Here is a 26411-nt window from a genome sequence, read left to right on the forward strand (position 1 = left end):
AAAATGTAATCTAACAAGTCTAGCCTATGTTAAATTCTGTTTTGGTTTTGTGAAGAACCAAAGTTAAGTACTCTATGAAGTAAATTCAGCAGAATGGTACAGAAGACATGATTCTTAAGCTGCTGTCTCATTAATAATGTAAATAGCTAAAGTCTGTGGAGATAGATCAAAGGAGTTGTGCAGAAAAACCGAAACGGTATTGAGGAATATGGTGACCCAGAGCTGTCCGCTGGCAATGACTGTATATGCAATCTTTTAGGGCCAAAGCCATCCTTGGGACACACAATTCCGTTAAAGATGGGTATGATTTATGAGCATTTTGGAACTACAACAACCTTAGGGCTGGTTCTGGGCCAGCCCATAGTAATGCTGGTAGGGAGAACATCACTTCCAAGCAAAGTATTTTGTGATTTGATAGCCTTTTCTATATACGTTCAAAAGGTGAAAAAAACATTATAGGGTATCATTTTCCTATTATTATTATTATTATTTACATTTTTGTATTATTTTAGGCTCCATGGTGGTGCAGTGGATATCACTGTCGCCTAACAGAAATAAAGTCCCGGGTTCAGTCTAAAGACGTGCAGGATGACTGGGACGTGTAAATTGCCCACCCACGGCTTTGAACAGGAATAAGCGGGATGGATGGAGTAAATTATTATTATTGTTCTTCAATATTATTCGTACTAAAAAAACAAATTATAATAATGAAAGCAAGAATTACTAACGAATGTTGTAGCTGACGTCACTTTTGTGTCATAACATTCCACGAAATAACCATTCGATAAACCTGAATTTCTAGTTATGCTAATAGAGCGAGAGCGACTGCAATATGTTTATGTGTTCGTATAACATATAGTATATGTTATAACTTCTCAATTGCTATGAATTTCCAAGAATAGCCAAATAAGCACTGTTTTTAACGTCACATAATAGAATTTAACATGATTGGAGCTCAGGGTTTGGCTCGGAATTTAGAGCCCATTAAGCTCCGCCCTTACAATCAGGTGGATCCTCAACTAAATATAACAGGTGAAGTGGTCACTGTTCATAGCGCATCTCCTGAACTCCAAATAAGTATTAGCAGCGTCACTAGTTGTGGCCCTCTTCTGAAATACTCGTTAATTTCTGCGAGCCGAGCTGAATGTAATGGAAGTGTTTTGACATTTTTGTGAGAAAGGTAAGATCTTTTAACATTGTAATGAATGTTTTGGGTAAGCAATAAGCCGTCTACCAGTTACTGCTATAGGCTAGTAAAATGAATAGTCTACTGGAGACAGATGATAAACTGATAATAGATTTGCGAAAAGACGAATACAATATTTACTACTTATTCGTTTAAATGAAGTCGGTAGTTAGGCTTAATTTAAATTACGTTCTGATAATCAGTGTTGTGTTTGATAATAATCGCACAATCATTCCATAGCCTATTTGGATATTGTGAGATTGATGAACGAATCCGTAGACATTTTCCTCCTTTAAATCTGTCACTTTGTTTCGTCGTTTCTTTAAAATGAATTTCTTTTTATATTTTTATTCGCTAGCCTAGGCTATATAATGTGCCATCCTGTCTGTATCAATTTCTTTTGGAGCTACTTTTTAGCCTACATTTTACCATTTTCATTATCATTAGGCCTATTCGATATTTTATTGTTGGTAGCCACTGTTCGTTTTATTTCTTTTAATAATAGACGTTGATCTGTTATTAATTTTACATGGATTCTGGTTTGCATCTTTTGATTCTTTGTCAAATAAGGAATATTACCTATATAATTTAGGTAATATAATGATTTGCTTTCTTCGTTTAGCCTGTTCGCGTCCACATTAAAAATAATAGGGTGGATTCAGCAAGTGTGGGACACTTTTGGTAGCTTCAATCTTAGTTTGACGTCTGACCACGCCCACTGTAAACACGTCAGTCCAATAAAAACAATTGTTGAATGAGAGTAACTATTGTAGCAACAATTCAAGAATGTTTTTTTTTTTATTGGCTGTTGATTCGTACATAGCCGAGTAATGCAAAGCTTAGGCTAAGTGTCCCACTTCTGCTGATATCCCACGTTTGCTGAATCCACCTATTTCAATACCATTTTCCGGGTAGCATTTAAATAGTAGGCTAATCCATACTCTGAAATGGGTACCACCAGCATAGGCTACTGTATTTTGAACTCACAACACGTTGTTGCAAGACAGAGAGCATATGAGCGTATAAAACCACCCTTTGTCAGAATTTGTCGGCTACACGCCCGTTTTTGTCCGACACCACTGGACTGTCCTTAAATCGGTTTTCTTTTTTAATTATGAATATCCTCAGTTTTATCCTTGGATTTACTGAAATATTGGCCTATCCGTCTTGACGCTAAATAATTCTATATAATCCGGAACGTTACTTTCAATAACTAGCCTATTATAGGCGACTGTATGACAAGTCGTTGTTTCATCTTATCAACTCATATCCTTTTCTTTTGGTTTAATTAGACTTGGGTGTAATCATCGCAGGTCATTCAACTAGTTTATGAAATGGCCTTTACCTGAGGGGGGAAACAAGAAGAAATGTAACCTAAACCGTTCGCTCCATCTAGCGTCCAGTTCCGCCTCATTTTGTGCTGTAGGATTTTTAAAGTATTTTTTATTTTTATTTTATTTTTTACAAACGTAATTCAGCATCTTTCGCAATTAGGCTATCATCTATCATACATTTTAAAAATGAGAAGAAATGAGTAAACTAATAAATAGCCCATAAATTAATTTAATGTATTCGCGAATAAATAAATGGTACGCGATTTGTAGACCTACATTAATTTCAGGATTTCTTTCATCAAATTACCTGTTTGAACATATAAGCTTACCTGTTCAGTTTTTGGACAATTCGACATTTTTGCCTCTGCGTAGCGTTACAAATTCCATTTTATTTTCAACCCTGCTGTCAGGCCGGCGGCATTTGTCAATACGGGCGCTCCAGAGTTGGCAGTTTGGTGCTCAAGCAAACACATGACCTGTCAGGGTGATGAGGGGAGGGACGATGTTATGACCAGTGACTGTCATAAACAAGTTCAGATAGAATGTTCTGTCGTTTGTCTAAGATGTAATTATATTCTGAAAAGCAATAATCAAAGTAATGTTGTAGGAGAGCCACTACCGGAGGGAGGCAGTGAACTTACCAAACTGGATATAGGCCTAGTTATTCTTAATTTATTGTGACTATCAATCTCTTTGACAGTTCAAATAATTTACTGTTCCCTAAATAATAATGCCGTCGTGGCGCAACACTGGCCACAGTTGAGTAAAAAGGAAAATTCTGCTGTGATATTCCGCAACTACTCTGGAGAGTTTCTGAATTGTGAAGAACAGTGTAAGCAAGTTCAGAATCAGTGCAACGGGGAGCGTTTTGCCTCCCTTCGTCTTCATCAGCTGCGCATCTCTCCAGCTGTCCAGCTGCGCATCTCTCTGTAGATGTGCATTCTGTAATTAGCATCACATCTCTCCCGCTTCTATCCTCTGTCCTTCTTTCCCCACTTTCAATGTGCCAGATTATCCATTTCCCTCTCTTCTCTCTCCTGTTCTCTCTCTTTCTACCTCCACCAATCTTTCAACCTTCTTTATCCCACCTCCTCCTCTCCCTCTCCATCATTTCCTCTAATTTCTCTCTCTCTCTGTCTCTATCCCACCATCCCTCTTTCTCTCCCCTCTGCCCACCACTCCCTCTCTCTTCTTCCATCCCTCCCTCATTCTCAATCCATCTCTTTTTCTCTCTCAGGTGTTTTGAGCCGAGTGTGAGGAGCATGAGCTGGGGGGCACTGTACGCCCAGTTGGGCGGAGTCAACAAGCACTCCACCAGCCTGGGGAAGATCTGGCTGTCGGTCCTCTTCATCTTCCGCATCATGATCCTGGTGCTGGCGGCGGAGAGCGTGTGGGGCGACGAGCAAGCCGGCTTCACCTGCAACACGCAGCAGCCCGGCTGCAAGAACGTCTGCTACGACCACTTCTTCCCCGTCTCGCACATCCGGCTCTGGTGCCTGCAGCTCATCTTCGTCTCCACGCCGGCGCTGCTGGTGGCCATGCACGTGGCCTACCGCAAGCGCGAGACCAAGAAGACTATTCTGCGCAAAAACGGCGACCAGGTGCAGGGTGACCTGGAGGACCTGCGCAAGAGCCGGCTGTCCATCACCGGGCCGCTGTGGTGGACCTACACCTCCAGTCTGTTCTTCCGGCTGATCTTCGAGGGCAGCTTCATGTACATCCTGTACTTCATCTACAATGGCTTCCAGATGCCGCGGCTCGTCAAGTGCGAACAGTGGCCCTGCCCAAACAAGGTGGACTGCTTCATCTCCCGGCCCACTGAGAAGACGGTCTTCACCCTCTTCATGGTGTGCTCGTCGGCTATCTGCATGGTGCTGAACGTGGCGGAGCTGTTCTACCTCATCTGCAAGGCGCTGATACGCTGCTCCCACCGGAGGCAGAACCGCCAGCGCCGCCGTATCATGCTTGCTGAGGAAAAGGCCCTGTCTCAGAATGAGAAGAATGAGATGTTACAGTCATCCAATGCGAAAGCTCTGTGAGAAGGAAGTCACTCTGCCCTGGTGCCATTGACTGCTGCTGTGCTAAAACCACCATGATCCAGAAAGCAAAATGACGTTAAACAAAATAATTTGCAAGGGGACTCAATCCCACAGTGTCCCCTAGTGGCTATACTAATATACTGCAAGAAGACTGCTTTTATTCATGCACCAGTTGCTCCAGTGAAAGAGCAGTAATATGATTGGCTTTGGTGCATGAAAATGACCGGTTGAACCTAAGAGATGTTGTAGGACCAAAAAGTGTTATGCCTTGCATTATAGATCGTTAGTGAGGCAGTGTAGCTTCCACATGCTTGAGTTTCCCTGAGCAGGGACTAAGGTTTAGTACTTCCCGCTAGCCCTCTCATAGTATAGAAGTCAGGAACGTGATTTGCTTTGCTATTTAAATCAACAAATGAAGGTGAAAAATGAAGTTATGTCAATGATGTATTCACTTCAGCCTTGACCACTGTCACTGGTTGTATTGTTTTCTGTTTTATTTCTTAATATAGGTAACAGCTAAACACTTTGAGTTTTTTTTGCTTTTTAGTCCAATTTAATATTCTAAAACCCCGTGCCATCATTTATAATGGTCATTTCACCTAGACTTCGAGATTATTTTATTGACAAGGGTGATGAAACCTTAATATCTGTCATGAACCTTGTACAACATGTAACTCGATGTATTTGTGCTTGTTCATCTGGCAGTGAATTGTGCGGACAAATCTGTAAGTTCTGGAACCCTGCAGTTCCGTTCCCCAGTGCTGTTCCCATTACTGCAAACCATGGAACCTTGAAGCTGGTCTTGAGGTTATTTTTCTGTCCTTCACAGAATTTGTAAGATTATGAGGGCTGATCATGCACATGGTCAGTGGTCCTTCATGGATGTTACAGATTGCTTTGCAGTTGGTTGAAAGTTTTATAGGATGCATGATCATGTCAACTGAAGGATTTCAATGTATTGAATTGTATTTCATTTTTAAAAAATATATATTATTTGCGTGACCTCTTTTAGTAGAAACCCATACACTGATATCAATGTGCACAAATACTTTTTTTACATTACTTGAATACTTTTAATAAAAAAAAATTATAATAAATGAGAACTTTGCCTTATTCAGTAAAATAAGTTTTTTTGTCTCTTCAGGATATAAATAAAAGTGGATCCTAGCTGTGCAATATGATGCTGAAGGTCAAATCGTGAGCTGCGAATCGGGATCCAAATATACAATATACATATCCGTCCTGTTTCAGAAATGTAAGAAAATCTAGTGTTTCTCAGAATTGGTAGGCCCACTTGCAGTATGAAAAAATTATTTAACCTATATTACACACGGTGTGCGTCCACGGACAACCGAAGTGGGGCAGTACGTTTCTAGGTTATAGCTGAATGGGAACAACAGTCATTTATACTAGTTAGTTTTGTAACTATCACCAACTACTGCTCACAGCTGCAGCACCGACCTAGCATCTTTTTGATATGCGTCGAATTTTAAATTCTCAATTCTGCAAATCATAAAGTGCGATTTTCAGAGAATGTTTTTTTAAAATAATGATTACCATTTTAATAACACACAGCTCCAGCACTTCACTGAAATCCAGAAAGCAATGATGCAACAACATAAGAGTTGTAAACGATATGCCATGTCCCCTCTTCCCACCACAAGTAATATTAATGTGAGGATCCCTGTAGATTTCGGTGAAATTAGTTATTCGAATTTGGCAGGGGCGTGGCGTGCGCGCGTGCAGGCTGATGACTCTCGGGATTCAGTCATGCATGGTCACACAATGTGACAGTCGCGATGGCAGGGAACCGGAGGCAGCAGCGCTTCGCGGAACCCCATCTCCAACTTCAATTCGCTTCGAAAATCTAGCTTTTCTGGCTGCGCGAGACCGGCCTCGAATCCACGCGTGAAGAAGGCTTTGCTTGAGATAAGTTGGCTGGCTGGCGGCTTTCAGAGGAGTTCGGTAAGCTGGCAGGGCCGCTGGGCATTTTGGGGGGCGAGGGGGGAGAGGGGTGGGATGCTCCTACCTGGGACGGCTCTATGATATCCAGCGCTATCAAAATGTGACAGCCGGATATTGATTTAGCTGTCGATAAGTCTGAAAACCCCAGACCGAGGTATAATGGAGAACTTGGTGCGTGTGAACGCCTTGATTGACCAAGTTCAACAAAGAGTGTGATGGTGATGTTGCTACTCCAGACGTTTTAATTATTACACGAACTGATTTATTTTAAAAAAACACATTTATGAATTTAAAAAAAAAAAACATTGCACTGGTGTCAGTTAACTCGACGATAACCATCAGCTTAAACAATAGTTACGACACACAGAGTCAAAAGCTGCGACTTCTATGGAAATTCGTCTGGTACCTTCCGCATTGTCTGGTTGTCAGACGGCTTGTCACCACATTAAACCCCCCACATTTTAAGCAGTTAATACAACTAAATTGAAATGGATAGTCTTCATTGTGACGTGGTGAACCTAGACCCAAAAGTTTAAATTAAACAGAAGTAGTAAAACGGCCAGAAATCTTCTGTTTCTTTTGCATTAAAGGAATTCACTCGATGGGTGCGTATTTTTAAAAATATCACCAACTAATAATTATTATTATGACTAGCCTGCATAATTATTGCACATTGTGTACAGGCCTAAACAAAATTCAATTACTGAAAAACAGTTGGTCAAATAATATTTAAACTCTGGTTTAAGGGAGTTTCTTTAACCTATTCATCGACTACGTTTATTGCTCAGTGAACGATCAGTCGATGTGGCGAAATATTTGCCTTGATCAGCATTTTAGAATCTGATGAGACCAGCACTTGCCCTGGGTGGGGGCCTCACGCGGGGCCCTCGCGCCCTTATTACCGTACTCACATATTACACTACGAATTCTTTTGGAACACCATCCTTGTTTAGATTTTTACGAATGCTCATTTCTGTACTTTTCCCAAATGACATTTAGTGGTAACGATTATGAATGAACTGGTCGGCCAACAACTAAATAAATAAACTGCAGTGAATAATGTGCACACGCGATCGTACAAAACAAATGGACTCATCCTACTTATTGTAACACTGCACACTTTCATTGGTCAGATATGCAGACACACAGAAAAACGGTAAATGGTAATTTAGCCAAATAAGCCTGCCTTAATAATCGAAAACATGAACTATTAATTTACATGGACGTGCACGTGATTTATCAACAATTAATCAAATTAGGTGTTATTAGGTATGTTACTGTGCTACCTCCTGTTTAACGTTCTTTGTAAAAATGTAGGTTGCATAGTGGTACTAACAAACACAATTAGAAAAACACATTGATAATCGGACAATTGCAAATGACTTATCAACTTTAATATGAGCGAATCAAAAGCTACTGCTCTTTAAAAATATAAAGAGATATGGTTCAGACCTGCAGTTATAAAGATAATATCAGTGACATCAGTCAAGGTGTGGCAAATTCACATGACAACAACTGTGACATCTCATGAGAGCATCAAATTACGTCCCCAAATTCTCACGCCTGACCATGTAAATATGTGAACTACAGCAGCCATTGTAAAATATAATCTTAAACCATTTCTAAATGAGACACCTTGAAACATCCCATCTTGAGGAGCAACTTTATTTGAGTGATTTAATTATGTAAACTAATATCACACCAACCCAAGATGCCCAGTTGGAGTGCAAGCATGGCAAATACAGAGAGAATCAGACAGAAACCAAAACTGCAGTTTTGGAACCATCTAATACCTCAAAACAATCATAGTCTGCTCCAGCCTCAAAAAATGATGCACACGCATTCCTAATAATAAAATAGTAATCACATCTCATTTGGCTCATAACCCGATGGATTAGGCTGCTTGCTGGAATTAATAAATAAAACTAAATTTATTAACAAAGTCACCTTATGATGTTCATGAGTGGTGTAACAAAATTACATTATAGAATCATGCAACAAAATAATAAATATACAGCATTTAAATATTTTTAATGGATCGGTTCTAGAATGAAATTAGTATTAAATTTTCATACATATGTGCATTTCTTTTGGGGGGGGAGGATAGCATTTACGTCAGGTAATACAACACCACAAAAAGCACTCCTCCCATGTATAATCTTAACAAATAGAGCTAACCAGTTTTCTAAATAGCTTTTAATTTAAATGTATCATTCCTCCTTTGTAGAAACAGAGTTGTTCCTATTAACCCCCAGAATATTAAAATATAGTGGAATAGATACATTTGATTTCACATGCATACAGTTAATTTATAATAAACACAAGTAAACACAATAAACAATAAATAGAAGTGTTTTCTGATTTGAGATGCCTAAAACATACAAAAAGTACAGACTGTATCCACATGCTACAAGCATGTCATCATAATCGACATAGCACAACTAGAAACCTTTCTGCACTTTTAACATTACATTACATTTATTTGGCTACATTACATTTTATTTCGCTTTTATCCAAAGCGACGTACAATAAGTGCATACCAAAGGTAATTGGAACAACTACAGAACACCGGTCCGATAAGGTACAATACTCATTTTGTACAATTATACATAGCTGTAAACACATGAAGTCCAGTTCAAGCAGTTTTTACTCTGACCTAATCTAAGTCAAACTAGGAGGACTTTTAAGTGGACTGGAAATCACACAGAGAGTCATGAATAGTTCACAGACTCATGAATAGTTGGGAAAAATATGTGATACAAGTGCTAGATACAGTAAATTATATCACCAGTTTTTACTGTACTATGATGTGTGACTGCTAGTTCAGAAAATCGGCCTTTTTATATTATTCATGATAATGTCTGTTTCATGACAAATCTGTTATGTGTACAAATATCATGACAGTAATCTTTTACTCTCAGTACTCGCAAAAGAAAAAAAATAGAAATTTTTTGAAGAAGTCCCCTCTACAGTAAAGTTTTGGTGCAACTTTCAAAATGCCCACCATGAGGTTGAATGCTTAGTATGATAAGAGGGGGGGATCTGGCAAACAAAATGTTATATGTAATACATAGAGCAAAATGCAATAAAAATGTATAAGAGTGATATGTACAACCTTTCTCAGACAAACACAGATCACATCTAAGATATAAATCAACTGCTACAACCTCTTCAGCTGACACTATTTTGTCAATTTTGTCTTTCTTTGGGGTCAATGAGCTGCCAGTACCACGTTTTCACATTACTATAGAGTTCAGGATGAGGCAGTCAGTCCCTGATAGTCCCATAAGGATGAGATAAGGGTGACTATTCCCAAACCCCAGAACCCCCTGACTTTCCCCTTTGCCTTCAGCTGTCAGGGCCATTTTGTGCAGCTCAGCACATACCTGCTGCACAGCGGAGTGGGTAGGTTGGAGAGAGAGTGGGAGATAAAGAAAAATTAGCAGAGCTAGAGAGAAAGAGGGACAGAGGAAAAATGTGAGTATGATCTGGAAATGGAAAGGGGGGGTAACAGAAGGATGAAGAGTGGGGGAAAAAGAAAAGAGACAGAGTGAGAGAAATTACATAGACATCGCACATTTACATGAACTAATGTAAATGTGTTGGGTTAATCTTTGCATTCGTCAATAAGAGCTTCTGCTAGTATATGTATTTGACCTTGACAAATAGCACAATTTTACTCTGATACAATGATGTAAAGTAAGCACGGGTGCAATAGCTTAACACAGAGATAACTATTTAAGTTCTCATAACAGCCAAGGGCCATTTAAATTAGACACTGGCCTCTAATGATAATCATTTTGAATGGAATGAGGGGAAAAGGGTTTTTTTTAACAGAGGCTTGCAATTTATTTCAACACTGACAAAATAGTTTAACACAATACCACCATTTAACAACTCAATTAGAATAATAAGCAAAGATGTGTGATGTTCTGTGCAAGGACCCAAACGCAGACCAGGGAAATCCAAAAAACGTTGTCTTTATTCAGTCCAAAGTTCAAAGCCAGGTAATCAGAGATAGGACGGTACAAAATCGAGTTTCCAAAAGAATAGTGGTAAACAGGCAAAAAATCAAAAACCAGGTGATCAGATAGGCGAAGGTACAAAGGAACAGGCAAAAGAGAAGCCAAAACAAAGCGAAGGTCAAACCAGAAAGCAATCAAACAAAAGGGGCAGGCAAACTCGAAGTCGTATGGAAAAGGCGTCTCAGGAATCTCGATAAACAAAGGCTTACAAAACATCGGCACAGTGAATACGATCAACGTTCTGACAGGGAGCTGGTGGAAAAGACTGACATTTATACACTGGGGAAGGTAACAATCAAGGAGGGGTTACGTTAGTGAGGGCGGAGTAACAAACAACATCCAGGTGAAGAACATTAGGATAACTAATTAAATGACAGGGGACTGACAAAACGCGGACTGGAATCACATAGACAACAATGATAACAGACGGCCTGGGTTTAGCAGGTAAAACACGTGCAGAGAGAGAGAGAGGTGCAGATAGAGCAAGAGACAGGTGCAGGCAATTGCAGAACTCAGCGTTAGGGCAGACTAGAAAGAAAAGGGGCGGAGCTACAGCGCAGCATGGAAAAGGGGAGAATGGTTAATGTATTAGTATAGTGATTTAAACTATCAAAAACCCAAAACTAGTGTTTGTTAATCCATTAGTAATATTAACATGTTAGTATATTAATGAGGTTAGTACTTTACAATCTATAAGTTAGTAAGGATTAGTAGAAATTAGTAAAACTAGATATAAGCAGGAAGTAAGTAAAACGAGACTGGAAAGAAGGGGGGAAACCACGAAAACCCGGAACCACCCGAATAGTGAAATCACGCAAATACAGGGGAGTGAAGCAGCTCAGGGAACACAGACACAGAGACGGCACTGGGGAGACAAGTGACCGGGAGAATGAAAATACTGGGACGGAGGATGTGAAAAATAATAAACTTACAGAAACACAAAACAAACACTAACAGCAAACAGTATACCAATACAGACTACAACAACATGTGATTTAACAGACACCATAACTTGATTACTCACAAAAGTAATTGTCACTGAACATTTCATCTTATACAGCTTGTACAGTGGGGGTGCACAGATGGTCTGTCTGTGGTCTTCTCCTGGCACCTTACCTCTGAAACTCACCTCTGTTACTCCCATTCCACTTAGAGTAAAATCTTTTCACTCTTATACAAACCACAGCATGTCTGTCCTATGTGGTTTTTACTATTACATCATACTCATCAGTGCCCAAGCTGTCTGTCTTCTTTTAAAAAAATAAATGGATGGACCAGAACTGTGTCAAAAATCACCATGGGTCAACCATTTTTTTACAGTATTAATAGGAGAGGCGACAGCTTTGTGTTTCTCAGAATTATTTTTACATAAAAACCATCTCCCTCTTTCTCCCACCACCTTCGTCCACCATGTTTATGCTGACCTGCACTTTCTCCCCAGGCTGGAAATCGTGAAGGATGGGTGACTGGAGCTTTCTGGGGCGGCTGTTGGAGAATGCTCAAGAACACTCGACGGTGATCGGCAAGGTGTGGCTGACGGTCCTCTTCATCTTCAGGATCCTGATCCTGGGGGCGGCGGCTGAGGATGTGTGGGGCGACGAGCAGTCCGACTTCACCTGCAACACCCAGCAGCCCGGGTGCGAGAACGTCTGCTACGACGAGGCCTTCCCCATCTCCCACATCCGCTTCTGGGTGCTGCAGATCATCTTCGTCTCCACGCCCACCCTCATCTACCTGGGCCACGTGCTGCACATCGTCCGCATGGAGGAGAAGCGCAAGGAGAAGGAGGAGGAGCTGCGCAAGATCCGGCTGCAGGAGGAAAAGGAGCTCCTCTTTAAGAACGGGGGAGGGGGCGGGGCGAATGCTGGTGGAGGCGGGAGAGGGGGCGGCGGCAAAAAGGAGAAGCCACCGATCAGAGACGAGCACGGGAAGATCCGCATCAGGGGTGCCCTGCTGCGCACCTACGTGTTCAACATCATTTTTAAGACACTGTTCGAGGTGGGGTTCATCCTGGGCCAGTACTTCCTCTACGGCTTCCAGCTGCGGCCACTGTACAAGTGCGCCCGCTGGCCCTGCCCCAACACGGTGGACTGCTTCATCTCCAGGCCCACGGAGAAAACAATCTTCATCATATTTATGCTTGTGGTGGCTTGCGTGTCCCTTTTGCTGAATTTGTTAGAGATCTATCACCTGGGATGGAAGAAGGTCAAGCAGGGCATGACCAATGAGGCTTCACCCGAGCATGAGTCGCTGCCCTGTGCTGACCCGGAGTCTGAGCCCGGCCCCGCTACCCCAATCCCTGCCCCGAGAACTGTTGCCCCCGTCCTCTGCTACCCGCCGAACTACACAGAGGTGACTGCGGCAGGGGGCGGGGCGTACCCATTACCAGCGGGGCCCGCGGCCGAGTTCAAAATGGAGGACCCGCGGGAGCTGATCTCCTCCTTCTACACCAGCAACAACAACAACCACCAGCAGCAGCAGCACCAGCGGCGGGCCTTGGAGCAGAACTGGGCCAACCAGGCCACCGAGCGGCTGCAGACTCTGGAGAGGAAGCCCGAGTCCCCCTGCCCCTCCAAAAGCCCTTCCTCCCCCTCGTCCCCCTCCCCGACTTCCTCTCCTATCTCTGATGGCAGTATCCATGGCGACCAGCCACAGGAGCAGCCGCCGCCCCTGGACGACGGCGAGCAGTTACCGCCAGACAAGGGTCGCGTCACCACCATGGTGGAGATGCATGAGGCGCCCCTGGTTGCCATGGATACCCGGCGGCTGAGTCGGGCCAGCAAGACCAGCAGCGTCAGGGTCAGACCTAATGACCTGGCTGTCTAGACCCCCCTCCCCACCCCACCTACCCCCCCCCCCCACCCCACCGCCCACCCGCCATCTCCCTGTTTATATATGTTCGTACATATAAAAATATATTAACAAATTGAGGAATGAAATACCAGCAGTGGTGTGAGACAGGGCACTGGACCTGGGATACTCTTGGTATAGATCTGTAAACAGCGAGACCTGACCCGCAGTGCAATCGGTGAGTTGTAGCGTACCCTGGACAGGTTTGTTACTCTTTAAATGCGAGTGTATTTCCTGTAGGCATTGCTGTGGTTGGGGGGTGGAGAGGGGAGGGGTCTGAGAGGGATGCAGACCATACAGATAAAATGCTAGATGGATTGACATGGTGGCTGCAGCAGCTGCATTCATTCCAGCTAATTTTGTGTGTGTGTGTGTGTGTGTGTGTGTGTGTGTTCTTGGCATGCAAGGAAATTCTAGAGATGTACGTGTTACTCATTTATTTATTTATTTTTGTTTAGTTTTTCTTTTGTGTAATTGATACTAGAACTCTAGGTTTTTTCCAGTTTCAGTTTCTTTGGCCCATCTGAGTAGGTCCTGTCTGTTAATGTTCAGTTGATGTTTTTGGAAATGGGGGCGCTAGCAGTGCAAAGAGCTAAATGAGCAGGAGGAAGAGGTTGTGATGTCCCGATGACTCTCCTGTAGTGCAGGCTGTTTTTAGACCAAGCAGAGTAGTTGCTTAGTGTTGAGGTGGTATGAGGCTCTGCATAGGTGCTGTTGCTGATGTTTTCTATCAGTTCATTTATTTTTTATGGGAAAGAACTCATGCTGCCTTGGCAGTTTCATCAGGGGTTAATTGTCTTGAAAAATAGGGTGTCATCATATGTGATCTGTAAGAATAGCTTGTAAATAGTTGTATAAATATACACAGAATATAAATATATTATTTTAATTAAATGACCCCAAATGATGGTGGTGTTTGCAGTGCCCTTGAGAATACATGTTCTACTTGTAACATAATACTGCAGCATTGAAAGACTAGAGACTAGTGTAGGCACCACTGGCTTTAGACTAGCCAGTACTGTTTCATATAAGGAAATACCTTTTTTGTCTGTTATTGAAATAATTAGGAATGTTAATTTTATTTGTTTATTTATTCCTGCCAATGAATACAAATCATTTAGCATTATATGCAGTTATCTACACTGCATCTTAATTTGAATCTTTTTTTCACATTCTGAAAATAGATTAGATACCAACGTATGGAAAGGCCCCTTCAATGTTTTTTTTCCCCAAATGTAGTTGAAATCTGTCAATGTGAAACTACAACTCACTGATTCACCAACAGGTCTGCAAGTTCATTCTCTGTCTTGGTTTTACCCACTGTCAATCAGTTACCAGACCCTTTTAACCAGAAGCATCAGCCAATTACTATGCAATTCATAGAATCTTCACCCAATCACTGGTCTCTTCATAGAACTAGCAACCAATCACTAAACCTTTCACAGAACTGCAAACCAATCACTAATCCCTTCACAAACCCTTCAGCTAATCAGTAACTCATTCACAAAATTGACTAAAAATATCATGGGGTCAGAGAGATTAGGTGCTAAATCAATCTGTAGATAGAATAGGATCATTCACATAATAAAAACATGTTAGAAAATGACATATTTGGCTTTAATATCAAGAATTATGAACATATATAAAGGAAAGGAGTGGTTCTCCAGCTAGAAACAATCCATGGAAACGCGCACACATGCACATTCACATACGCACACATACAGTCTTATCTATGGGACCTCTGGAAATAAAACATGCAAGAAGACTGTGGGTGGAACACAAGGGATGAATGAGCTTCTGACATGTCCTGCTGTTCACCGTGTTTATGTGCAGACATTTCAGGTCCTCTTCTGCGCCACAGGTTGGAGCTCTGTGCCAGACCAGGCACTGCCATTCCAGGCCCTGCTGTGACTTTTATTCTTTTGAGAAGAAAAAAAAAAACTCAATCCAACCAAAGAGTGGAGGATGAAGAGGAGAATTATGCAAATATACTCTTTTAAAAAAGCAAATGCAACTGCAAAGAATTTGGGAGAAGAGTGATTTGAGATGATCAAGCGGTAGTCACCAGCAATTGAATGAAGAATATTATTTTGTGCAGACAATGGATGCTGTTTTCTTTTACCCATGACTGCCCAATCTTTTGTCTGCCATAGAGACATGCCTTCACAAAAACTGACCATCACTGTGTCTGTAAAAAATAATTCTATGTGATGGGACCCCCATGCCCCCAATACCCTCTGAACTCAAAAATTTTACAGTAAAACATCAGTTCAGTTAGCTCCGTATATAAAGCCACATATTTTTATGTTTTCGTGATTTATTCTAGTCAGCAAACTCATTATTTTAAAACTATGATTTGACTGTAAAGACTGTAAAGAGTTTTTATCATTATTATTAAATGAAGACTTTATTGCCATCATAAATACAGTAGTACATTGTGGACTGTGGAGAATATTTTGTGCACAGTTCCATATATGACACCTTAAAATCTTTTTCAGTTTTATTAATTTTTTAAAAGTTATATTAAAAATAATGAAGAAAATAAAAAGGGGCAATTTGCTTAACTGTAGTCAGTAATAAAATGACTGGCTGACTTTTTTTTGTTGATGTTGCCTTGACGACTGAATGTGGTACAAAATGAACAGATGAAGGCAAGAGCCCCTAGTGTATTAAGGACAACCCTGGAGTCAAGGCCCCTTCTTCTCCCTGTTCCTCTGTGTTTAAACTTATATTCATATTATTTAATAATTCACTCCCAAAGTATTACTATAATGAGCAAATATATGTCTTCCATCTTAAAGATGTGAAATGTAATGCCTATTTTATAAGGTATCTGACATTTCAGGGAGGTCGGAATAAACTATGAATAATACAGAATATTGCACATACACAAGGCAAAACTGTTCAAGATACTTTCAGTTAGATGGGAACCTTTGTAAAACTTTGTTCAAGATGGTATCACATTTGCAAAAAAAGAAAAAGGTCACTTTCCCAGATGTATATGTTACTTTTATTTTCACATATGTTAATGTATACAAAAATTACCAAACATGCGTGTTCTTGTCATTTTGCTTCTTAAAGTTTACAGTTTAGTAGATCAAGACTTGCACATAAAAAAACCAAAAACAAATCTATCTTGGTAGGGAGAGAACGGTAGAACCAGACTCTGTCAGTGTTTTTAAATATTGAAATACTAAAATGTCTTAACAGTGAACACAGCAGCTCTTAATATTAAATACAGTATTATGAAATAAAAAATAGCATCAAATGTGATTTTAAGAAATGACTTGTAGAATACAATATTTTAATTAGCTTATTTGTTGAGTTTAGGACTCTTTCTCTTTGTCTGAAACAATTGTCGAAACTTTGTACATTTAAAAGAACCATAAAACCAAAAATATTTTTAAAATAAAGGCACTTTCAGCCTCTTACATCACCGTCTGTAGTGCCATGACATCATAATCAGGTTGCTGCTAATGTTAATGTTGAAAGAATGTTATGTACTTGCTTTGGTAATAAGCCCCACCCAACCACACCCTAATTAGCAGCACAGTATTAAACATTGATTTCTTGAATCCCAGGGTCTGATGTCAAAGCCCCTCCCACACAAACACGCACAGTCACTTGTGCCACTCCTGCAAGAGCACTACCCCAGGGGTGGCTTGTAGGAACCCACCCAAAGGAAAGAAAGTTGCGTTGTGGCCTTGCTGAGATCTCTGGGGGCAGTCAGGGTGTAGATCCCCTTTCGACATGCTCAGCACGCTGCTTGTTCCAGTGCTGTCTTAAGAGACGTGCCTTCCGTATAAATAAAATTTAGATTTTGTAAGGACAAGTTGATGTAAATGTTAATTTACCTCAAATGTTTACAAAACTGTGACTAAATAAACTTTTTGTATCATAATTTCTGTTATGTATTTTGCTCTTGGCTTTTTTTATGGTGATGCTCTAATTTATTTCAGTCACAAGATGAAATGGCTGTGTTTCAGGGTTGGGGTCATTTCCTTTTAAATTCTCTCAATTCAGGAAATGAATGTAATTTTAATGAATTGACTGAAAATCCCCATTAAACATTATTGTCATTTTTCAGTTCATTTCCTGAACTGAAATGGAACTGAACCAAAGTCTACGGCACACAGTGCAAGACTTCTTCTGCTTACAGTTCACATTCGGATCAACTTGACAAAGGAATGTAATCAAATGTTCAACTCACAAATAAACTGTATGCAGATTAAGTCAACAGTGTGCTACTATTTATTTTGTTTTATGTTAGTCCGTGCTAATCTTAGTGTGGCCACAATCCTGTGGTTTAATGGCAGACTATGCAGTGGTTTTTTTTACTTGAAAATATTATAAAATGACCATGCATACCTATGACGCACTGGCAATCTCTGTCTGTCAGTAACTTACTTTTAGCTAGCTACTTATGTTAGGCAGCTAGATGCCCAGGTTGAGGAGCTTTTGTATTGAATTATATTCTCCCATCAAGATGTCAAGATCCTATGGGAACTGCTGTTACTGTTCATAGTTGCAACTTATTCTGTGTTTGCTCTATTGAAGATAGATTAATCATTTTTTTAATATACAACCAATATCGCTTGGCTATGATTACACACCACAATTACATTTCAGGGACATACCATTCACTAGCAATCTGACCGAAAGTCCCGAGAGTAAAATGTAACTTTCAACCTCAAGGTTGGGGTAAAAACTAATATGGCACGGGGTACCCTTAGTCTTAAAAGTTAACAGAAAGAAAGGGAATTCAATACAGTCCCATGTTGTATGATTCAATATTTTATTCGTTTTATTTTCTGTTTACATTTATGTTTTACATTTATGCCTACCTACATTGGTGAGAATCTATCACTAGATTAGGCTACATTATTCTCAGGTTCCCGTAATAGTCTGCTTACAACAGGTTTTGCAAGTTTGCCTGGTTAGCAATCCCAGCCAGCTAGCATGCTATATTAAATGGCAATATCTCTCGAAATAGGATTTTAGCTCTCCTGGCATTCATTGAAGACAATGAGATGGTAATTCTGCGTGTTTAAGCTGAAATACGTCGTTCAAGTGGTGTATCTACATAAAAAGTCTGTTACATTTTACAATGTGTTGCTAACAAGTTGCCATAGTATGGAAACTGCAACGGTTGTCGTGTGCAGGCACTAGCAGGCTAGTATGGAAACTTGAGTGTCAGTTTCTCTGATGCGACCGTTGTTGTAGTTTAAATATAGCAACTTGTTAACAACTTACTTTTTTAAAGCACTCACCGGCTCGAAGTTCATGGTTGAGATATGAATGGGTGTAATTTATTTCGTAGAACAAAACGTAAAACTTTCTAAGGTTTAGGCTAACCACAGCCCTTATTTTCCTTAGAAAACGAAATCCCTATGTGGAAAAAATCATTGGATATTGTGAGGGAACCATAGGGGAAGGAACCCATGGCAAAAGAAACTTCTGTGTTGGGCTACAAAAAGACGTATTCACTGTAACACTCCATAAACAAAGAAATTATTTTCAGATTGGATACTCCACAGAAATACCGCAAGCCATGTTAGATTTTTTTAAATGCATGTGCCCTTGTGAATATATTATCATTCCTTTTCTTTTATAAGGCAATAAAACATTGAAAATACCTCAGATAGTCAAAAGGCCTGGTACCGTTTGATGTTAGCACCTTTTATCCTCCGTAGTTAGTTTGTGTTTTGAAACAATTAATTTCGGCAAGGTCGCGAAATGAATGGGAGTGGATTGGAAAACTGAGACGACTGGCACTGCTGTTAACGGTCAACAGGCACAGCTGATGTTTCTACTATTATAGAGGTATACCACCACAAATTACGGGATAAAATAATGAAGTTCAGCCAATGGAATATGCTATATATTGAGGTGCCTTTCACTATCTAGGTCAATAAGCTATTGCATTCACCTTTTTATTTTGACTACAATAGTTAATTATTCCTAACTGCAGTATAAAGTAATATCTGTAACATTAGAGTACATTCAGTAATTTCCACCACCTTTGATTATTTTTCATAAAATGAGATTGTAACAGGTACACTCTTTCATTGTGGAATGAAGCCCGATTTTTCTACAGCATGAAAAATTTTTATTTCAATATTTCCCTTCTAAGATTTGTCTTGTAGGATACTTGAATTCCAGTATTTACAAATTACAAGCATACTGGCATGTCCTGCACATCAAATGGCTATCCAAGTAACCACATCCTGCATATGCTATTGCTAGCCACCCAAAGCTGACAACATGCACGAGAGCAGTTTGCTGTGTACTTTCTGAAGAAAGCAAACTATTAATTTCATCAGGCACAATCATTTATATGTGCACCAGCAGCACTGGACTGAAAAAGAGGCTCTTAATATCACATGTTCACTGGACATATAAAGGGTTCCTTTGTTCCTAAAGGTGTGGAAGTTGTAGTTGCCATATTTATTCTGACTAAAATCCAATGAGACTCACAAGGTCTTTCTAATTTCTGTTGGCGGGTACTCGTACCACTCTGTGCTTATACAGTGTATTGTCCTTAGGCTCTTGAGTGGTTCATTTGGTGGGCCATATTTTCAGGCTTGAACCTCTACTATAAGCAGAACAGGAGTGTGCAATAGTGAGGCAGAGCTTCGTTTCAGCCAGGCTTCCTTTAGTTCCTCCAAGGTGCCCACAGGCTACCATTTATCTGTGGGAAACACACATGCCCAAATAGCCTTTCTCTCCCATGTATATGGACTGTAGGACAGAGATACTCCAATCAAGCCCTCAAAAGCCAGCAGTACTGCTGGTTTACTTTTCTGCCTCACAGTTAATTCATCGATTAACGTCAATGATTAGCAAGATATTTAACTCACTTGGAGTGCCAGGTTTAAATCAGCCCGGATTAGAGGGGGACAATGAAAACCAGCAGTCCTGCTGGCCTCAAGGGCCAGATTTGAGTATCTCTGCTGCAGGATATGTAACAAATACCTGCCCACATGCTAATCCATTGGAGGAACTTGTGCAGGTACATCATCCGGCCATTCAAAATTGATTAGTGTTTAGTAGAGATCTGATCATATGTATTAACCTGAGGAGGCCTCTTTGGTTAACTAAAAAGTTGGCTGTGTATGGTCAAAGTCAGAAAATGACCTGGCTGACATTAATTTCAAGAGATTACTCTTCCTTCCTATTGACCATAGCTAATGTTTTATCCAGGCACATTTCACCGGTGAGTAACTTGGCATGCTTTACAGATCACTGACTCACAGTTTGAAACTCAGTCATAATCCCACAAGCTTCTCATTATGTCCAAACAGCTAGTGGGACAGAGACAGATTGCTAGCTAATTGCTAGAGAAATTGATAGATTGCAGTAGATGTGCCACTATCATTAGCAACTTCCCAACCTTTCCAAGCAAGCTTTCAAATTCCACTTGCTTGGAACCCCTCTTAAAAAAATGGGACATGAAGGGTTGACATGAAAACCTACAAGATGGTAGATCTCCAGGAACAGGGTTAGGCAGCCCTGGGTTTGAGCGATTGTTTATTGGGGGTAGGGGTGGTGGTGACCGCAAACCTTGGGGGAGGGTTTCATCAATCATCAATGGAAACAACACATGGATTTTTTAAAGTTTCCTTTCGATTTCTGTTTTCTCAACCTTGAATAATTTACTTCAGACACAGGGCCTTGTTAGTCAAATATCCATAACTGCTGTGATTGTGTTAGGCAGGCCCTTTGTGAGAGAGATTCTATGTTTGTGATTGGTGGGCAGGTAGGATACACCCACCACCTTTCACTCTGCATCGTCCAGTCTCAAACATGGGATGGGTCATCCTAAATTTAACTTAATCCTCCCCCCAAGCATGCGGGTAAGCCTTTTAAAATGGCTTTCCAAAGGGTGAAGAGGTGAGACCCTGTGCGTGGGGGCTAGACCGTCCTTGGAGCCTGAGGCTTTGGGGGCCACTTCAAACACTGCACGGACACTGATAAAGACTGGCCATGGCAGTGCCATCAGGTCACACACATCAGTGAGAACAGAGAGGGAATGTGGCAGGGACGCAATAATGAGCCAATATATAAAGTGCCGGCTGTCTTTCTTGGCACGCCTTTTTCATTTGAAACATTTTCTCCCCATTTCTTTCTTCTTACTGCTTTAGGGGTGGGTGGGGATCACAAAAACCTTAAAAAACTGTCATCCATTATACTACCCAAGCCACAGTTGTACACTCTCTACCTCTCCATCTCTTGTCTCTACTGTATCTCCCTCTGTTTTATAATTAAATGGCAATATTGGTTCTACCATGTGATTGGGTAAGGATTCATAGCACATTAGAGGCCCTAATCGCTGCCTATAGCCTGGCTTTTGCCTCTCCCTCTGGGGCGTCCTCCCCTGCCCCCCCTTCCTGCTGATGCCAGCACTTTCATTATGGGCATGAAAAGGCCTGGGATTCAACAGAGACAAAAAATTTGGTTGGGGGGTAAAAAGTGTTTTTTGCTTCCCCCCCTTCCTGAGGCAGGCGGGTAGGTTTGCTTTGGCTGTACATGAATGAGGCAAGTTTTTGGAGTCAGGCCAACTTCCAGATGTGAGTGTGTGTGTGTGTGAGAGAGAGAGAGAGAGAGAGGGGCACAAATAGACAGGCACTCCATATTTTAAAAAGGGATGATCTTTTAATCATAAATGATTGCAATGTCCTTTATATTCCTATGACTGTATTTCATACGGTATTACAATAATTGCATAGCATTACATACAGATGCTCCTTTCCAGTGATTTACAATGTAGGTGAAGCATAATTCACCTGATTAATAATTAATATGAGCAATCATGCCAGACGTGGCCAACAACATAAAACACAAGTGCAAGTTAACGAGGCTAACCGATAACCAAACTACAAATTCAACATACCGACTACATTGACAACAAGTCCTAAGAAGAGAAACATATAGTCATAAAATACCATATGCTAAATTACTATAAAGATGGGAATACTATGGGGTGGGGATGAGAGGGGAAGCAAGATGCAGTGGGGAGAAATGGAATTTCATTCTGCTTCAGAAGAGACTAACAATTCTGCTTTCCTTTCCACTATGTGAAGTTCATTCCACCACTGGGGGATTTGTTCTGACTGGCATTGTGACTTGGAAAAGCAACCACACATTGATGGCATGAGATTGTTAGCACTTATTTGTTGACTAGTACCTTTTAAACTTGATGCGAGCTATAACAGGAACATGATTGCGGCATGGCTGCCTTCTATATTAGCTGCAGTGGTTTAGTGGCACCAACAGTGAGACCAGTGAGAAGGGAACTGCAGTAGTCCTGGCACAAGAGTACAGCACTGTGCAAAAGTCTTAGGCACCCTAGATTTTTAAATATAATATATAGTGTATATTTGGTCTTAGATGTTTATTTTTTGTTTTCTGCATTAGTGTGTCAGTAGAAAAGAGCAAATTTAAGATTTCCAAACATGAATTTTCCCAAAAAATGAAATTTTGCAGATACATTTTTGAATTTTGTTAAATCAAGTAATATTTTAAATAATAGACTACTTCTCAGATAAAAACTTGATTAAGGGTCTCTGGGACTACCTGGAGAGCCAGAAACAAGTGAAACAGCCAACATCTGCAGAAGAACTGTGGCAAGTTCTCCAAAATGCTTGGAACAACCTACCAGCCGATTTTCTTATAAAACTGCAGGACAGTGTACCTAAGAGAATTGATGTAGTTTTAAAGGCGAAGCGTGGTCACTCCAAACATTTAATTTAATTTAGTTTTTAACTATTTACTTCTCTTTATATTATTTTTTTCGATATTTATAACCTTTTATTTAATTATTTTTGAAAGCATCTTAGCTGTACAGCATTGTTTTCACGGATGCCTAAGACTTTTGCACAGTACTGTACCTGGGCCTGGACTGTGCAGATTAGGTGGAGAGGAAGGGGCGTTTTCTTTGGATGTTGTTGTGCCATTTTGCCAGATGTAGCTCTACACTGTGGGGTTTTCAGTTGTCATCAATGACAAATTATATGCCTGCGCAACAATAAATAACATATCAAAGCAATATCCATTATTTACCATTTTTTCTTGTGATTTCCTGTCCTAAAGTTCCTCTTCCATATTTTCCAAAGTGAGACTGATTATCTAGGGCCAAACTGGATCTCCACAAGAAAATTAGGGCAGGTCATCTTTCATATTTGGACTTGGGCGAAAAAAATGCTAATTTAGTATTGATGGAAGGTGTCATGTTTGAGGTGGTCCCTCCTGGAACACTCTTTTCAGTCACTGCAACCCCCAGAGACTGCCACTGCAACCCCCCCCCCTAACTAAACCCCACCCTCTGCCTGGCCTGGCTCCTCTTCTCTCTTTTTTCCCCCACAATAAACAAAAATGTGGCTACGTGAACCTTTCATTGTGTATGCATGCGTGGCAAATAATGCTTCTCTCTCTGGCCTTTGTACTACGGCCACTGTAAACCTGGTCACATGACCTGTCTCAGACAAGCCAGCACAATGGGGTGGTTGGGGGCTGATTCACATACCCCAATACCCCCCAGGACCAGACTTTCACCAACCTCGCCCCACCGCTCATCCTCATCCCCCCTCACCTTTCCCCTAAAAACATTGACAATCTATTTGTACAACATCTGCTGTCATTTTTACTCATAACCATTCTCAGCATCTCCATAAACATGTGCACAAACAAGAGGGAACCATGAGTCATGAAGGTGATGATGTCATTTCCCATTTCATGGGGCCCTGGCCTTGTTTTGCAGACAGGGATAGACCACTGAACCTCACCTCTCCATCAGGGTCTTCATTAGAGCCGCTGCTGCTGCAGCCCACTTGAAACCAGGCAGAGTGAATACCTGCTGCCTCAGGTTTCTCAGTCACGGTGGGGATACCTGGGTAAATACCTGCACTCTGGGTACAACTCGGACCTACACTCCTGCACACAGCCGCATATCTGCTCTTAGCCTCCTACGGCCCAGTAGGAGTCACACCTCAGATCAGAGATCTGCTGAATGTGTGAGATCAGAAACCTGCTGAATGTGTGAGATCAGAGAGACCTGCTGAATGTGTGAGATCAGAGACCTGCTGAATGTGAGATCAGAGAGACCTGCTGAATGTGTGAGATCAGAGAAACCTGCTGAATCTGTGAGATCAGAGGCCTGCTGAATGTGAGATCAGAGAGACCTGCTGAATGTGTGAGATCAGAGACCTGCTGAATGTGTGAGATCAGAGAGACCTGCTGAATGTGTGAGATCAGAGACCTGCTGAATATGAGATTGGAGAGACCTGCTGAATGTGTGAGATCAGAGACCTGCTGAATGTGTGAGATCAGAGAGACCTGCTGAATGTGTGAGATCAGAGACCTGCTGAATGTGTGAGATCAGAGGCCTGCTGAATGTGTGAGATCAGAGACCTGCTGAATGTGTGAGATCAGAGGCCTGCTGAATGTGTGAGATCAGAGACCTGCTGAATGTGTGAGATCGGAGACCTGCTGAATGTGTGAGATCAGAGACCTGCTGAATGTGAGATCAGAGAGACCTGCTGAATGTGTGAGATCAGAGACCTGCTGAATGTGTGAGATCAGAGACCTGCTGAATGTGTGAGATCACAGAGACCTGCTGAATGTGTGAGATCAGAGACCTGATGAATGTGTGAGATCAGAGGCCTGCTGAATGTGTGAGATCAGAGACCTGCTGAATGTGTGAGATCAGAGACCTGCTGAATGTGTGAGATCAGAGACCTGTTGAATGTGTGAGATCAGAGCGACCTGCTGAATGTGAGATCGGAGAGACCTGCTGAATGTGTGAGATCGGAGAGACCTGCTGAATGTGTGAGATCAGAGAAACCTGCTGAATGTGTGAGATCAGAGACCTGCTGAATGTGTGAGATCGGAGAGACCTGTTGAATGTGTGAGATCAGAGAGACCTGCTGAATGTGAGATCGGAGAGACCTGCTGAATGTGTGAGATCAGAGAGACCTGCTGAATGTGTGAGATCAGAGAGACCTGCTGAATGTGTGAGATCAGAGACCTGCTGAATGTGTGAGATCAGAGGCCTGCTGAATGTGTGAGATCAGAGACCTGCTGAATGTGTGAGATCAGAGGCCTGCTGAATGTGTGAGATCAGAGACCTGCTAAATGTGTGAGATCGGAGACCTGCTGAATGTGTGAGATCGGAGACCTGCTGAATGTGAGATCAGAGACCTGCTGAATGTGTGAGATCAGAGACCTGCTGAATGTGTGAGATCACAGAGACCTGCTGAATGTGTGAGATCAGAGACCTGCTGAATGTGTGAGATCACAGAGACCTGCTGAATGTGTGAGATCACAGAGACCTGCTGAATGTGTGAGATCAGAGAGACCTGCTGAATGTGTGAGATCAGAGAGACCTGCTGAATGTGAGATCGGAGAGACCTGCTGAATGTGTGAGATCAGAGAGACCTGCTAGAGGTGTGAGATCAGAGAGACCTGCTAGAGGTGTGAGATCAGAGAGACCTGCTAGAGGTGTGAGATCAGAGAGACCTGCTAGAGGTGTGAGATCAGAGAGACCTGCTGAATGTGTGAGATCAGAGAGACCTGCTGAATGTGTGAGATCAGAGAGACCTGCTGAATGTGTGAGATCAGAGAGACCTGCTGAATGTGTGAGATCAGAGAGACCTGCTAGAGCTGTGCATATCAGGGTGAGCAGATTGAAGTGTGGGATCAGCCCACACTATACTACCCCACAGGGAACATAGATCTACACGACTGTTAGAGCCAATCAGGGGAAAGTCATCTCCCACTGACAATGTGTAACCCACTACATTACTGAAGGAACACATACCACAGCAACCTCACGCCCTACCCCCTGGCCCCCACCACTGTGGACTCCCCATCCATAATCTGCCAAAGCCAAGACTCATACCTGTGAGGTCTACAGCCTTCACACATGACAAGGGACTTAAGGCAATGCTGGGTTATACAGGAGAGCAAAAATTTTGACACATCAAAAACCTACACACATAAATAAAAGCAAAAA

At 41.5% G+C, this 26411-nt stretch overlaps 2 protein-coding genes across 3 annotated transcripts; both read left to right on the forward strand.

The window, feature by feature from the left end:
* The first annotated feature begins 151 nt into the window (after positions 1 to 151).
* LOC135250959 (gap junction beta-2 protein-like) lies at positions 152 to 5652 on the forward strand. Its single transcript, XM_064327836.1, has 2 exons — positions 152 to 1180; positions 3758 to 5652. The coding sequence occupies exon 2, from the start codon at positions 3783 to 3785 to the stop codon at positions 4557 to 4559; it is 777 nt and encodes a 258-aa protein (XP_064183906.1). The 5' UTR covers positions 152 to 1180; positions 3758 to 3782; the 3' UTR covers positions 4560 to 5652.
* Positions 5653 to 6331: 679 nt separating this feature from the next.
* LOC135250960 (gap junction alpha-3 protein-like) lies at positions 6332 to 17300 on the forward strand. Of its 2 annotated transcripts, XR_010329048.1 has the most exons (3): positions 6332 to 6524; positions 11991 to 13577; positions 15261 to 17300. XR_010329048.1 is itself a non-coding variant. In XM_064327837.1 (2 exons), the coding sequence occupies exon 2, from the start codon at positions 12008 to 12010 to the stop codon at positions 13373 to 13375; it is 1368 nt and encodes a 455-aa protein (XP_064183907.1). In that variant the 5' UTR covers positions 6332 to 6524; positions 11991 to 12007; the 3' UTR covers positions 13376 to 17300. The 2 variants fall into 2 exon arrangements, 1 of the variants encoding a protein (XP_064183907.1); XM_064327837.1 differs by having other exon boundaries at positions 11991 to 17300.
* The last annotated feature ends 9111 nt before the right edge of the window (positions 17301 to 26411 follow it).

The sequence above is a fragment of the Anguilla rostrata genome, chromosome 3 (genome assembly GCF_018555375.3).
Source record: "Anguilla rostrata isolate EN2019 chromosome 3, ASM1855537v3, whole genome shotgun sequence".
NCBI lineage: Eukaryota > Metazoa > Chordata > Actinopteri > Anguilliformes > Anguillidae > Anguilla > Anguilla rostrata.